This window comes from Panthera onca, chromosome C1, assembly GCF_046562875.1.
Source record: "Panthera onca isolate mPanOnc1 chromosome C1, mPanOnc1 haplotype 2, whole genome shotgun sequence".
In the NCBI taxonomy this organism is placed as follows: domain Eukaryota; kingdom Metazoa; phylum Chordata; class Mammalia; order Carnivora; family Felidae; genus Panthera; species Panthera onca.
Window position 1 is genome coordinate 186167355 of NC_138346.1, and position 15835 is coordinate 186183189.

Here is a 15835-nt window from a genome sequence, read left to right on the forward strand (position 1 = left end):
CACAGTTTGTGAGTTTGAGCCCTGCGTCAGGCTCTGTGCTGATAGCTCAGAGCCTGGAGCCTGCTTTGAATTCTGTGTCTCCTTCTCTCTCACCCCTTCCATGCTCACACTGTCTCTCTCTCTTTGTCTCTCTCTTTCTCTCTCAAAAATAAACATTAAATTTTTTTTAATTAAAAAAAAAAATTTTTTTAATGTTTATTTATTCTTGAGACAGAGACAGAGCGTGAACAGGAGAGGGGCAGAGAGAGAGGGAGACACAGAATCTGAAACAGGCTCCAGGCTCCAAGATGTCAGTACAGAGCCCGACGTGGGGCTCGAACCCATGAACCATGAGATCATGACCTGAGCCGAAGTCAGACATTTAACCAACTAAGCCACCCAGGTGCCCCCCAAATTTTTAAAAATTTTTAATAAAATAAAAAGATCAATAAAATTGATCCAACTTCTAGCCAAGCTAACCAAGAAAAAAGAGAGAGAATATATATTACTAATATCATAAATGAAACAGGAGTCCCCTATATATTAAAAAGATGATAAAGAAAAATTATGAAATTATATTTCCACAAATTTGTTATCTTCAATGATGAAATGGACCAATTCCTTGGAAAACACAATCTATCAAAACTCACATATGGAGAAATAAATAATCTGAATAAGCGTGTATCTATTAAAGAAATTGCATCAGTAATCTTTCAGACAGCACTTGGCCCAGGTGATTTCACTTGTGAGTTATTAAGGAATAAATGATACAAATTCTCTAAAATCTGTTCTAGAAAATAGAAGCAGAGAGAACACCTCCTAACTCTTCTTATGAGAACAGCATTACTCCTCTAATACCAAAACCAGATAAAGACAATACAAGAAAGGAAAACTGCAGATCAGTATTACTCATGAATATAAGTACCAAAATCCTCAACAAAGTATTAGCAAATTGAATCCAATGAAGTATAAAAAGAATTATATATCATTACAAAGTGGGATTTATCCCAGATATGCAAGGCTGGTTCAGCACTTGAAAGTCAATTAATGTAACCTATCACATCCACAGACTAAAGAAGATTATAGAATTATATCAATTGATGCAAGAAAAATATTTGACCAAATCCAACACCTATTCATGATAAAAAACAACAACTCAGCAAACCAGGAATAGAAGAGAACCAACTTGGGGTGCCTCACTGGTTCAGTTGCTAGAGCATGCAACTCGTGATCTCAGGGTTGTGAGTTAAAGCCCCATGTTGGGCATGGAGCCTACTTAAAATAAAAATTTTTAAAAATTGGAGTGCCTGGGTGGCTCAGTTGATAGCGCATCCAACTTCAGCTGAGGTCATAATTTCGCAGTTTACAAGTTCAAGCCCCACAACAGGCTCTGTGCCCTCAGCTCAGAGCCTGGAGCCTGCTACAGATTCTGTATCTCCCTCTCTCTCTCTCTACCCTTCCCCTACTTATGCTCTGTCTCTCTGTCTCTCTCTCTCTCTCTCAAAAATAAACATTAAAATTTTTTTAATTAAAAAATAAAAAATGATTTTAAAATTATTTAAAAGTTAAAGAGAATCAACTTAATTTTATAAAATATTTTTGAAATGAAAAAATATATATTGGGGCACCTGAGTGGCTCAGTCACTAAGTGTCTAACTCTTGATTTTGGCTCAGGTCATGATCTCACAGTTGTGAGATGGAGCCCTGCATCAGGCTCTGCACTGACAGCACAGAGCCTTCTTGGGATTCTCTCTTTCCCTCTCTCTCTGCCCTTCATCTGCTCACTTTCTCTCTCTCCAAAAATAAATAAATAAACATTTTTTTAAAAAATAAATGAATAAAAATAAAAACAATATATTTACATTAGCACCCCCCCCCAAAAGTACTTAGTAAATCTAACAAAATATGTGTAAGATCTATATGAGGAAAACTATAAAATTTTGATGAAAGAAATCAAAGATCTGAATAAATAGATATTCCGTATCCATAGATCGGAAGAATCATTATTATGTTAGTTCTTCCTAGGTTGATCTATAGATTCAATATAGTCTCAACCAAAATCCCAGCAAGTTATTTTGTGATACTGAAAAACTCTTTCTAAAAGCTAAAGACCTAGTATAGCCAACACAGTATTGAAGAACAAAACTGGAGAACTAACACTACCCAACCTCAAGACTTGCTGTAAAGCTACAGTAATCAAGGCAGTATGGAATTGGCAAAAGAGTAGACAACTAGATGAATGGAACAGAATAGAGAGCTCAGAAATAAACTCACACAAATATAGCAAACTGATCTTTGACAAAGAAGTAAAAGATAGTCCTTTCAACAACTGGTACTGGAAAAACTGCCTCCACCTGCAGAAAAAAAATATGTATAGACACTGACCTTACACCTTTCATAAAAATTAAAATAGATCAAAGGCATAAAGGTAATACATAAAACTATAAACCTAGGATAACATAGAAAATCTAGAGACCTTGGGTTTAGCAATGACTTTTTAGATACAATACCAAAAATATAATGCATGAGAGAAAAAATTGAAAAGTAGGACTTCATTAAAAGGAAGAACTTGTAGGACAGTCGGTTAAGCATGTGACTTTGGCTGAGATTATGATTTCACAGTTTGTGAGTTCAAGCCCCACGTCCGGCTCAGGGCTGACAGCTCAGAGCTTGGAGCCTGCTTCGGATTCTGTGTCTCCCTGTCTCTCTGGCCTTCCCTCGCTCACTGTGTGTGTGTGTGTGTGTGTGTGTGTGTGTGTCTCAAAAATAACCATTAAAGATTTTTAATAAAAAAAAAAAAGGAAGAACTTCTGAGTGAATAACACTGTTAAGAAACTGAAAAGACAAGTCACAGACTGGGAGACAATATTTGTAAAACATTTATCCGATAAAGAACTTGTATCCCAGGGGCACCTGAGTGGCTCAGTCGGTTGAGTGTCCGACTCTTGATTTAGGCTCAGAAGATGATCTCATGGTCGTGAGGTCAAGCCCTGTGGAGAGCTGAGCACTGAACATGGAGCCTGCTTGGGAATCTCTCTCCCTTTCTCTTGCCTCTCCCCAGCTTCCACACACTTGCTAACTCTCTTTCTTTCTCAAAATAAACATAAAAAAAAAAAAAAGAACTCGTATTCCAAATACATAACTCTTAAAACTCAATAATAAGAAGACAAACAACTGAATTTAAAAATGGGCAAAAGACTGGGGCTCAGCTGGTTAAGTGTCCAACTTCAGCTCAGGTCATGATCTCATGGCTCATGAGTTGGAGCCCCGCCTCAGGCTCTGTGCTGACAGCTTGGAACCTAAAGCCTACTCCAGATTCTGTGTCTACATCTCTCTCTGTCCTTCCCCAGCTTGTCCTCTGTCTCTCTGTCTCTCAAAAATAAACATTAAAAACACTTTTTTTTTAAAAAAAAAAAAGGGCAAAAGACCTGAACAGGTGCCTCATGAAAGAAGATACAGAGATGACAAGCATATGCAAAGATGCTCAGTATCACATGTCATTGGGAAAATGAAAATTAAAACAAAAAGTAGATACCACTGCATACCTATTAGAATGGATAAAATCCAAAACATTGACAATACCAAATACTAGTAAGGATGTGGAGCAACAGGAACTCTCATTGCTTGTGGGAATGCAAAAGGTGCAGCCACTGTGGAAGACAGTTTGACAGTTTTTTACAAAGCTAAACATAGTCTTGCCATCTGATCCAGCAATCATGCTCCTAGGTATTTTACCAAATGAATTGGAAACTTCTGTCCACATAAAAACTTGCATACAAATGTTTATAGCAGCTATATTTGTAATTGCCAGAAACTAGAAGCAACCAAAATGTCCTTCAAAAGGTGAATGGATAAACCTACATCTCATACAATGCAATATTATTTACCAATAAAAAGAAGTTAGCTATCAAGACACAAAAAGAAATGGAGGAAGCTTAAGTGTGTGTTGGTTGGTGGAACCCAGTCTCAAAGGTTACATACTGTGGTTCCAAGTATATGACATTGTGAAAAAAGTTAAATTATAGAGACAATTAAAAAAAAAAGATCAGTATCCTTAGGGGGAATGAGGAGAGGGATGAAAAGGTAGAGCACAGGAGATTTTTAGAGCAATGAATCTATTCTGTACAGTAATGATGGGCCCATGATACCATGCCTTTGTTAAAACCCAGAGAACTGTATATCTCAGTGAAGCCTAATATAAACCATGGTCTTCAAATGATAACAATATGTCAATGTAGGTTCATCAAATGTACCACACTAATGTAAGACATTAATAATAGGGGAAATGGGAAATGGGGATAGGAGTATGTAAGAAGTGTACTTTACTGTACTATCTGCTCAATTTTCTGCAAACCTAAAACTGCCTAAACATGAAGTCTATTAATTTTAAAAATCGCTTTTAAAGATGACAGAAGGAAAAAAAGTACTCTCTCCCATAATTCTGACATCGAAAGATAACTACTACTAAGACATTGGTATAAATATTCCTGGAGATTTTCTAATCATATATATGCACACACATACACTACTACTACTACTACTTTTTTTTTTTTTACAAAAGTAGGATCATAGAATATTAACTATATGCAGGTTGCTTATAATTCTCACAACAACCCTAAAGGTTATTATTTCTGTTTTATGGATAAAGAAACTGAGCTAGTAAGTGGCTGAACTAGGTTCAATTCCCAATGTATTTCATTCCAAAGCCTATATGCTCTTACCACTACACCTCTTTGTCAGACATAAGACCTACTTTTTGTTCTATCTTTACTTCACATTTTACTCCTTCATAAGATACACCGATCTTTCATATACTATACTACCTTCATTCAGTGACTTTCACTTCATATGGTATACATGCCCTTCCTGTGGTATATTTCTTAGGTCTCTGCACTAGTACTTTGTATAGAATCCTTGCCTGCTGAATAAGAAGTGGTGGCCCGGCTCCTTTTTGCTCCAGGGAGCTGCAGTGGGAAGCAAACAATGGAACTAGCATACTTTTCTGACAATAATGCGGCTTCCTATCTCCTATATAAGCAGCTCTCAAAAGTCAGGTGTTCGTAAAAATTATTTCTGGGACCTAAGGAGACTGAGGGGAAAAGGTGAGGGATAGAGGCAGATGAAAAGGTAGAGAGAAGTGAATTCATGCAGGGGCCTGGTGAAGGAAGCAGTCTCCAGTGGGTTTAGTGGAGACACAGCATGTCTACCCAAAAGAGACGGTAGTATTCAGAAGCATTCAGTGAATTGATAGTAGCCAATTCAGCCAGTACCTATGTGATCAGTAGACTCAGGGAGACTTTAAAGAAGACCTGTCACTGTCCCATCTCTCGGCACCTATAGGGGACACTCTGAGGCTCCGGACAATTCTGGAAGCAATACAGAAGCACATCCATTCTTCCTCCCTCATCTTCAAACTGGCCCAAGATGCATTCAAGATTGCTACTCCCACAGACAGTAGTACTGACAGCACCCTGCTCAACGTGGCTCTGGAGCTGGGGTTACAGGTATGGAGGAGGAGTGGGTCATCCTCACTTTAGGCTTCTGGCCTTGTGATAAATGGTAAAGATAAGATCCCAGAGGCACTGGGCATGGGCCAAGTCTGGTTCTTTCTGTGTCCCCAGAGCACAACTTTTAGGCTAGACCTCTAGGTGAAGACTCTCTAAATTGGGCTCCATTTTGAAGTTGAGGCCAGAAGAAATGTAGCTTTAGGCTCCATAGGGTCCCCATCTTCTCCCCACCCCCTCCTTATCCCTCCAAGTCAAATCAAGCAAGGTGTGATAATAAGGACTTTATTTGTTATAGGTCATCAGAGAAGACTTCTATCTGATTGGTGGGAGGGGTGGGGCAGAAATTAAACCTGTCTACTTATTAGGAGAGAGATGGCTGCTTAAAGCACTAATAAATACTTGTTGCATAAATGAATGGCAAGGGGATGTGGGGATGTAGAGGGCCTAACAGTTAAGCTTAGCCCACTGGAAATGCCTCTTTTTTGCCCAGGTGATGAGGATGACCTTATCAACTCTTAACTGGAGGCGCCGGGAGATGGTGCGGTGGTTGGTAACATGTGCTACAGAAGTGGGTGAGTCTCCCACCTCCCTCTACCCCCAGGGGACAGGAGCTCCTAGGCCCTACTCTTGGGACAAGACAGCAAATACTTAGAGCTCTCATATTCCTATTACTGATGGGACTGGTGGTAGGAAAGATGGCCTTTGTTTAGCTAGCCCAAGCTCTGCCCTCACTGCTTAGACATACCCTGATGTCAGCAGCACTTTGACCCTCTGATCAGAGACATGTATGAGAGATTGAATTTTCAGCCACCAGTATGTAAGTGCACCCTTGGGCGGTAGTTGGCCCAGTGGTTTGGTCCCAGTCCCTGTCTATGCCTCTGAAAAACCTCAGGCAACTTGGAGGCTCAGGCCCCCATTTAGAGCCCAATGTCCCAGCATAAGACTATACCCTGAGAGGCCCCTCTGCAGCCAGAGCCCCCAGGCAGATCTGCAACCCCTGCATTGGGGCAGGTAGACTACAGGCTCTGTTGTTCCATCCTTGTGAGGCACTAAGAGCACCTGCAGAAATCTTCAACCCTCTGACTTGGGGAAGGAAGGGATGGGAAGAGACCCCAAACAGGGTCTGGCCATCTGGGATGCTCCCTAGTTTGCCTCAGATCATCTCAAGGCTACTGAGGAAAAGGGAGAACTCATCTCTGCAGGCCAAGTTCTGACCCCAGATGGTAATCTGGGCAGACCTGGATGGAGACCCGGATGGCCACGGCTGAGCTCAGGCTCTCCCTGACAGGTGTGCGGGCCTTGGTGAGCATTTTGCAGAGCTGGTACACACTCTTCACTCCCACTGAGGCTACTAGCATTGTGGCTGCCACAGCTGTATCCCACACCACTATCCTGCGCCTCAGTCTTGACTATCCACAGCGGGAGGAGCTAGCTAGCTGTGCTCGCACGCTGGCTCTACAGTGTGCCATGAAGGATCCACAGAGCTGTGCCCTGTCAGCCCTTACACTCTGTGAGAAAGACCACATCGCCTTTGAGGCAGCCTACCAGATCGCCATTGATGCTGCCACTGGTGGCATGACGCATTCACAACTATTCACCATTGCCCGCTACATGGAGCTCCGTGGCTACCCGCTACGTGCCTTCAAATTGGCCTCTCTGGCCATGAGCCATCTCAACCTGGCCTACAACCAGGATACCCATCCGGCCATCAATGATGTGCTCTGGGCGTGTGCCCTCAGCCACTCTCTGGGCAAGAATGAGCTGGCAGCCCTCATTCCCCTTGTGGTGAAGAGTGTGCACTGTGCCACAGTGCTTTCAGACATCTTGCGGCGTTGCACAGTGACTGCACCTGGCCTGGCTGGTATCCCAGGCCGCCGCAGCTCTGGAAAGCTCATGTCCACTGACAAAGCTCCACTCCGCCAGCTGCTGGACGCCACCATCAATGCCTATATCAACACTACACACTCACGCCTGACACACATCAGCCCTCGCCACTACGGAGAGTTCATTGAGTTTCTGAGCAAAGCTCGGGAGACCTTCCTGCTGCCCCAGGATGGCCACCTGCAGTTTGCCCAATTCATCGACAACCTCAAACAAATCTACAAAGGCAAGAAGAAGCTGATGCTGCTGGTACGAGAGCGCTTTGGCTGAGAAAGCAGACAGCTCACTGCCAGGGCAGCCTGGGCTCCCAAGTACCACAGGTCAGGCCAAGGACACCAAAACATTTGTCCACCCTGAGAGGACTCTGAGCACCTGTGGCTGAAGCCAAAGGACCACAGGGCTAAGCATGGGAAAGTCCAACTCTAGCCAATATGCCTTCCTTGGCAAGGTTCTCACTACAGCCCACTGTTCCTGAAGGAACTGGGCCCTGCAGATCAATCAGAAACCCCACAACATGCCACCTCACGCCCCTATATCCTGCGTGTCCTGGGCATTGGCCCACTCTCCCTTGGCAAACACAGAACACTGTTCCGTCTCAGGGATTGCTTAACCAGAGAAACAGAAGCATTTATGGTACTGTAAATACTATAGTATATGTGTTGCCAATTACATTGTAAAGTTGTAACTATTTATAATTCTGGTTCTAATTTGATGGGTACTTGAAGTAGCTGTGGGTGGGAAGATAGGCTTGTTTTCTGAGGAGACTCACAACCATTTCTCAGGTTTCCCTTGCAGAGTATATACTGTTTGCAGAGGAAGAGTAGGGGTGGCAGGGAGAACAACGGCCAGTTATAATAAATCCCAGGTCCAGTCTATGCAGAAACCCAGCCTGCAGACACGGGTCATCTATAGCCCAGTGGTGGGAGAGGGGCAGGGCCAGGACTGGACTTAGACTCTTGCCTCATGAAGCCATGAGAACAGCAAAGCTCTTGCTCCTGCTACACACAGGTTCTCTAGGAGCCTGTTGAGCTCCTGAGAAACAAGTTCAAGGGGAAAGTGAAGGTCTGGGAGGCCACTGAGCTCATACTCATATTTATCTACTCTGGTCATCTTTGTGTTAGAGAGTATCTGGTTTTATCTCTAGTTATGTATGCGTGTGTATGTCTCTGTATGGCTAAGTACATGTATCTGTGTGCGTAGATAGATCTGTGCATACCTGTCTGTGCATATATATTTATGTGTATGTCAGTTGTGTGTGTACATGTGAGTACATATCTGTGTGCTGGACTGTAGGTTTCTGTGTGAGGGTATACACATTTGTCAACATGTAAGAATACATACCTGTGTGTTCATGTTTGTCAGTGCACGTTTAGTGGGGGGTGCATACACAGATGCATGTGTAAAAACATGTTTGTATGCTTGCTCTCCATTGGTGTGTCTTTATACGTGTACCTGTGTGTATTTTGACATGCAAGTATGTCTGTGAATTTGTTGGAGGATCTGCATGAATGTGTTCCTTTTCTTTTTGCCAGATCTCTCTTCCCCATTCCTCGTCACCTCTCCCACCAGCTAAACACGTTCCCCATCTCTTTGCCTCCCTTACTCACCATTCTCTCACCAAACAAGCTTCTAAGCACTAGTCTCCTTCTACCCCAAGAGGGGCTCCTTTAGCTCCAGTTCTCTTCTTGCCCTATACTTGCTTTCTTCCCTTGCCTTTCTACCTCAAGCTTCCTCTGCCTGCCCATTGGTCACTGTTTTGGAGGCTGGGGCTGGAATGCATTTGGCCTTTCCCTTTCTGAGTAGTTTCTACCCCTAGTGGGCAATGCCTGTCTTAGCCCTAGCTGACGTCCACAGTGTACCATGTTCCTACTACCTTCCTGACCCCTGTGCTCAGCCTGGAATTGTTATAGGAGGTAGCAAGGGCTTTCAGAAGAGTCATTTGGATGCCAGTGTCTTGGTGTTTACTGTTTCACGTTTTAGTTCCCGAGTAGGGGGTGGGGGGATGATAGGAAAGGGGTGGTATAGGTAGAATGTGAACTAAGGACCTGTCTGCTTTATGTTCTTCTTTGACAAACTGTGTCTCTTTTTTCTCCACACTAACCAGTAAGTTGTTTTCACTGTTTGTGGCTACTTAAGTCTTACTGTCCAGCCATGGGCCCCTACAACCTCTCAGCCCCAATAGGTTGGTTTCAAAAAAGAAGACACTCCCATTTCTGTATCACGTATCACGATTGCCATTTTTTTAGCAAGTGTGTGAACTCACAGTGCTTTTCTATGAATAAATCATGGATCACAGAAAATATCATTTTTCTAAAATCATAAATTGTGTTCTCTCAATAAATGGGCCCTTTTCTCTCTTCTGCATTGCCCCAGGCTGGGACAAGGAATTGGTTGGGCTGATAGTGGTTGGGCTGATAGTGCAGTGGGTTCCTAGTAGTTTAAGGTGAGGGAGAATGACAAATGAAGAGTTTCCTGCCATACCACACCCCTCTCCAGTGTCCACAGGTACCTCAGACCTTGTCCCATGAGGTAGGTACCACCATGATGGGTAGAAACACCAAGGTCCTGGGGCACCTGGGTGGCTCAGTCGGTTAAGCGTCCGACTTCCGCTCAGGTCACGATCTCGTGTCCATGAGTTCGAGCCCCGCGTCGGGCTCTGTGCTGACTGCTCAGAGCCTGGAGCCTGTTTCAGATTCTGTGTCTCCCTTTCTCTCTGACCCTCCCCCGTTCATGCTCTGTCTCTGTCTCAAAAATAAATAAACGTTAAAAAAAAAAAAAAAAAAAAAAGAAACACCAAGGTCCTGAGAAAATTAGATTGTATGCTCAGAAAAGAATGCAGAGCAACCCTGAGCACCATAGGGCCTTTTGGCTTCAGAGACCTTCTCACCTTAAAGATGCAAGTCTAAATCTTTAATCCTAAGCATCCTAGTTTTGAGTCTTTATGTCCTCGCCCATATTTTGGTGTCAAAGCTGAAGGCCTCTCAGTTTCTCCCTGCTTACCTAAATTCCATCTTCCTCAACAGGCCTCTCTGAAATATTCTAGCCAATTTTATGCTCCTCTCTGATATACACTCCCCTCCCTTTCAGACACAAATCCCTATAAATCTGGCCGTGTATGCTGTGGGACCCCATTTCTCTGCAAATGTCACAGCTTCAGCTGCCAGGAAGCTTTACCCAACCCCGTTTAGCTTTCATGCTTGGAGAGCTGAGAGCATGATGGTGGTGAGAGCGCTGACATTAAGTCCTACAGTACATATTCACTGACATCTAAGCTCCTATGACTTGTGGAGAGGATGCAGAAAGGGGCATCCAGGAAGGAGCAGAGGCTAAGAAGGAACTGAGGATATGGGCAAAGATCTTTCACAAATGAAAGTATACGCTAGACTCCCAACTCTGAACTTTTATTCTCCTGGAAACAATCAATCATCTTTGTTAGTGGCAGTTGAGGGAAAACATGTATGCTCAGTTCTGTCGAAGCAGACGTGAGTATCTGTGCACGGCATCCACAAAGGCCCCCACATGTTCTGGGTCCATGTCAGGGTAAAGTCCATGGCCCAGGTTGGCAATGTAGCGCTGTGGCCCGAAGTCATTCAGCATCTGCTGCACCAGCCGTCCAATCTCCTCCTGGGGGACCAACAGGGCACTGGCTACAGGGGGGCCAGCAAACCCTACACTCACTATACATAATAGTGACACATACACATGTAGACATGCTTCTACTAAGTGTTATTCATTCAATCATTCACTCAAAAAAGTTTACTGGATGCTTAATATGGGCCAGGCCCTAAGACAACACAAATGAACAATTATAAAAAAAAAAAAAAAAAAAAAATCCTGCTTTACTAGAGCTCACTTAGAGGGACAAACATATAATAAAGACACAAACACACAGTAATACACACAACCATATCCACAACCATGGGAGTACACAAACTCACAGACATACACAGGAACTCAGATTGATACCTCAGATGCATACAGGGCACAGGGGTCCAGGTTGCCCTGCAAGGTCACCGTCTTCCCCACACGTTCCCTGAAAGCAGAGTCAGTGCCACGTTCTGGTGATTGCACACATGGCAGCTGCACCCTCTCCACCTCACCCACCATCACTCACCGGGCTTTCTCTGGGGCCACTGTCCAGTCAAGCCCAACCACCTCGTAGCCAGCTTGGGCCAGCTCTTCCAGGGCAAAATGTCCATCTTTAGCAAAGATGATCTGGAAAAGGGCAGACCTCTGAGGCTACAAAAGGACCTTGCTATGCCCACTAACCTATCTTGGCTGCACCTCTGCTGCCCTCTAGTGGTCACTTCAGTCCATGCAGGAAATACCCTGAAAGTTCCACGGGCCCACCTTCACTTACTCTTTCCCCATCCTTACCATGGGCACTGGTGCCAGGCCTGACTCCTGCAGCCTGGCCTTCACACGCTTAGCCACATCACGGATATAGGGCAGTGCAAATTTATTGAAGAGTTGTGGGCCAAGATGCCCTGCATGGGACTCAAAGAGCTGCAATGCCTACAGTTGGGAGGTAGTAAAGAGAAATATATAACACACAAAGAGGAAGAATCTCAGGCCTCACACACAGAAAGTATCTCAATTTTTCCCTAGTGACTTCAGACTCTCATACTGCTTAAGCCTATAAACCCAGTTCCATTCAAAAAGTTTTGCCTTCTTTAGATCCCAGTGCTAACTTTGGTTTTTTAACACATACAGCATTGCCAATATCAACGTCAAGGTGGGCTTAGCTGCGCCAGCCAAATCACTGCAGGCCAAGCTTCTTTCATGCCTGGCATTAAGACACTTATCCTCTCAGATGTAGGAAACTCTGCTGCTTCTTTTCCTTCTAGACCCCAGCCTATTTCTCTCCCTCAGGACCCACCTGGGCACCAGCAGCCACTTGTCCTACCAGATATGGGACCAGAGCATCAGTGAGGATGCGAAGCAACTGGTGACTAGCCTGTGGTCTCTGATAAAGCCAGCGCTTGGCCTGAGCCATGGTGCTTGAGCTGCCACCCTCAACCATGTATGTCATCAAAGTCCACTGCAAAAGGATACAAAGAGAATGTCACAGGTGTAAAAGCCAGACTGATACTTCCTTCCCTTGTGTACACTAGACCCTCCAGAGTGATTTTCCCATGCCCAAGTCCCTGCCATGTTCCACATTACCGGGGCACCAGCAAAGCCAATCAGCGGCACACGCCCAGCTAGCCGTTGTCGAGTGAGGGTGATGGCCTGGAACACATAGCCCAGCTCAGAGGCCACTGTTGCTGGATCCCTGAGGCGTTCTAAGTCCCGCTCTTCTCTTAATGGCTCTGGGAAGCTAGGCCCTTTGCCAGGCACCATAGTCACCTCCATGCCCAGTGCCTGGAGGGGGAGAAAATATCTGGATTCCCAACCTGTAACTCTAGAAGGAAAGGCTGTTTAGCCCATGCCAAGGAGGAAAAGGAGAATGAAACTCAGCCACACTCCATCTCTTTCGGCCCAAGTTTTTCCATTAGGTGAAGATAAGTGCTTATCTTGAGCCTTGCCTATCTTTACCCTTTCTTACTCATCAGGTTTGAGCAGGTACCTGGGGTACAACAAGGATGTCAGAGAAGATGATGGCAGCATCCAAAGGGAAGCGACGCAGTGGCTGTAGGAAATAGACGACAGGTTACTAGGAGGCAAGCGGAGGGCATAAATTCCTCCCTTTTTTGTGGAGGTCTCACCTGCAAAGTCAATTCACAGCAGGCCTCTGGGGAGCGACAGGTGCTGAAAAAGTCCTGGGCAGCCCTAGTTTCCCTAAACTCTGCAAACAGAAGAGGGAAGCAGGGCTCGACCTTGAGGAACCTCTGAACCCCTCCCCTGCCCCTCAAAAAACTTCACCCTCCAGAGTTTCACCTAGACTCCCAGGCTCTGACCCTGACCTGGTAAGTAGCGGCCTGCCTGCCGCATGCACCAAACGGGAGTGTAATCTGTGTCTTCTCCCCATGCCGCTCGCAGGAACGTGTCATTCTTCAGCTCTGGAAAACCCTGGGATCTGGAGATCAGGAGGGGGTGGGGGTAGGTGTCAGTAAACTAGATTGGAGGTTGGGAAAGGCCTGGGTTCTTAAGGCGAATTCATTCCAACACCACTATCTGCCTTCTCCAGGCCAGTTCCTAAGCTGTGGCTCCCCACCCATTCCGCCTCTTCTTTGCCTATCAGATGGCGCACAAGACTAGAAGGGCCCGCGCTGGGGCCTCTATTTTACACAGTCCCAACTTGCCCCAGCTCAAAGCCAAAGCCACTAGAAAGACTGGGGAGAGGGGGAAGGAAAGCCCAGTAAGGATTGATTAGGGTCTCTGGACCAGAAAAATCTCAGGAACTGGGGTACCTATGGGCTGGTTCCGGAGCAGCCCCCCCAGGCTGAGGGACAGTCAAGGAGAAAACAGAGTAGACGGTGCCGAAATACGGATCTTAATTGAGGATTAGAAAGTCCTGGGGACATCCCCTAAATGAAAGTCTCGGGAATCCATGGGTGGAGGATTCGGGATTCCAGCGACTGGAGTTCGGTTTGGGAGCTCTCCAGGGCGGAGGAAGAGGGGTATAGCGGCAGATTTCTGAGTTGGAAGACTCAGGTCAGAAGCCACACTGGCCACACCTCGTGGTGCAGGAAACTCACCCCAACCCGTTAGCCTCCATGATAAGCTGTCAGCGACTGCAAGCACAGTCCGCACTTTAAACTGAACTGGAACCTGCTCTGAGATCAGGCTCCACCCCTTCCTGGAATGAACCAGGGCCGTAGCCATGATGAAAGTCACATGATCAGACTCCAGCAACAGCTCCCGGGCTGTCCCGGCTGCTGCCTGTAGGACCACCCTACCTCCGTCACCGTAAAGTCCGCTGTAGCGACGCAGCAACAAACGCCGCCCCACGTCCACCCCACCCCCAAGAACCTCGCTACAACTACACCTTACCATGGCATCAGCAGTTTCCTCTCCTCTGATGAGGAGATGGTGAGGAGGCGTTACCAGGATGCCCTGGTAATCCCGAAGGTTCAGCCCAAGATTCACTTTTACTCCCACGCTCAATGATTCTAACAATCTTATGCGTAATGACTAGGCACACCGTCGGTTACAGAACCAAGCCATCCGGGGAAATGAAATCATTAAAAATTTATATAACCTACTAAGAGGCGGGCTGTATAATAGATGCGGAGGTTACAGTGGTGACCAAGACAGCCCCTTCCTTTAGGAAGCTACAGACTGGTGGGGAAACAGAATTGGCAAGCATAATAGTAAATGTTTTATGAGGAAAAAGCTAGAAGCAGCCAGCAAAAGCTCCTCGCTTAGCTGGGGAAAGCAGTGGGGGTATTCCAGGCAGAAGGAACAGCATGTGCAAAAAGAAGGCGCAAAAGGGGTGCCCGGATGGCTCAGTCGGTTAGGTGTCCGACTTCAGCTCAGGTCATGATCTCATGGTTCACGAGTTCAAGCCCCACCTCGGGCTCTGTGCTGGCAGCTCAGAGCCTGGAGGCTGCTTGGGGTTCTGTGTTTCCCCCTCTCTCCTACCCCTCCCTGGCTTGTGCTCTGTCTCTGTCTCTCTCTCTCTCTCTCAAAAATAAACGTTTAAAAAAAGAAAAAAAGAAAAAAAAGAAGACGCAAAAGAACAAATACCTATTATGGGAACCAGAAGATTAATCTGGTGAAATTAAAGAGGCTGGAGATGTCTTCAGAGTCCAGATCATGCAGGCGCCCTTGTGAGATTTTCTTGTTCACTTTATTCTGTAGTAGTGTGGTAGCATACAAATAGCTTGGAGAGAAGGGAAGTGGGGCACTACATTCCCAACTTCCTAAGGAGGAAAAAAAAAAGGAAACCTGACCAAATTACATGATGTCATTTATTATTTCTTTTTTGATAACTTTGGTTATTTGAAAATTATATTAAAACAAAGCTTCCATCCAAGTGTCCATGAACAGATAAATAGATAAGCTACATGTAGTGTGTATATGTATGTGTATATATACGCATATACTATATATATACACACACACACATATGTATAATGGAATATTATTCAGCCCACAAAAATACATTAAGTTTTGATACATGCTACAATATTATTGTAATATTATGCTAAGTGAAATAAGACAGATATAAAGGGACAAATATTGTATGGTTCCACCTATAGAATATCTAGGATAGGTTAATTCATAGAGGCAGAAAGTAGATTAGAATTTACCAGGGGCTGGGAAGAGGAGTCCATGAGGAGTTATTGCTTAAAGAGAAAGAGTTTCTATTTAGAGTGATGAAAAAGTTTTGAAAATAGATAATGGTACTCTTAAAATGGTTAAAATGGAAAATTTTGTTACTTACCACAATTTTAAAAATTAATATATCAAAAACCATTGAATTGTACACTTTAGATGGGTAAATTATATGGAGTATGAATTATATCTCAGTAAAACTGGTTGCAGGGGAGGGCACAAGACAAAGTTTCCTTTTCCTCCAT

General features: G+C 44.8%; 2 protein-coding genes across 4 annotated transcripts in view; one reads left to right on the plus strand and one right to left on the minus strand.

Annotated features, from left to right (window-relative positions):
* ZSWIM5 (zinc finger SWIM-type containing 5) overlaps positions 1 to 9669 on the plus strand; it is a 258359-nt gene extending 248690 nt beyond the window's left edge. The window contains exons 12-14 of the mRNA XM_078451987.1: positions 5320 to 5483; positions 5977 to 6058; positions 6775 to 9669. Of these exons, the coding sequence (XP_078308113.1) occupies positions 5320 to 5483; positions 5977 to 6058; positions 6775 to 7637 (1109 nt within the window). The 3' untranslated portion in view covers positions 7638 to 9669. The remainder of the gene's footprint in view (positions 1 to 5319; positions 5484 to 5976; positions 6059 to 6774) is intronic.
* Positions 9670 to 10754: 1085 nt separating this feature from the next.
* On the minus strand, positions 10755 to 14419 carry UROD (uroporphyrinogen decarboxylase). 3 transcript variants are annotated; one of them, XM_060624640.3, is made up of 10 exons: positions 14304 to 14419; positions 13274 to 13386; positions 13076 to 13155; positions 12937 to 12999; positions 12534 to 12731; positions 12247 to 12408; positions 11745 to 11882; positions 11482 to 11582; positions 11334 to 11400; positions 10755 to 10991 (listed from the first exon to the last, which is right to left on the minus strand). In XM_060624640.3, exons 2-10 carry the CDS (start codon positions 13299 to 13301, stop codon positions 10830 to 10832), a joined length of 999 nt encoding a protein of 332 aa, XP_060480623.1. In that variant the 5' UTR covers positions 13302 to 13386; positions 14304 to 14419; the 3' UTR covers positions 10755 to 10829. The 3 variants fall into 3 exon arrangements, with proteins under 3 accessions (XP_060480623.1, XP_078308114.2, XP_060480622.3); XM_078451988.2 differs by lacking the exon at positions 14304 to 14419 and adding an exon at positions 14009 to 14139 and having other exon boundaries at positions 12274 to 12408; XM_060624639.3 differs by lacking the exon at positions 14304 to 14419 and adding an exon at positions 14009 to 14139.
* Positions 14420 to 15835: the final 1416 nt, after the last annotated feature.

Excerpts from the sequence above, each read along its gene's own strand:
- UROD (XM_060624639.3), bottom strand. The coding sequence starts at position 14,028 with ATGGAGGCTAACGGGTTGGG. Across the intron at positions 12,732-12,936 it reads ACATCCTTGTTGTACCCCAG|GCACTGGGCATGGAGGTGAC; the intron begins GTACCTGCTCAA and ends CTCCCCCTCCAG. Across the intron at positions 11,583-11,744 it reads GCCTGGCACCAGTGCCCATG|ATCATCTTTGCTAAAGATGG; the intron begins GTAAGGATGGGG and ends GCCCTTTTCCAG.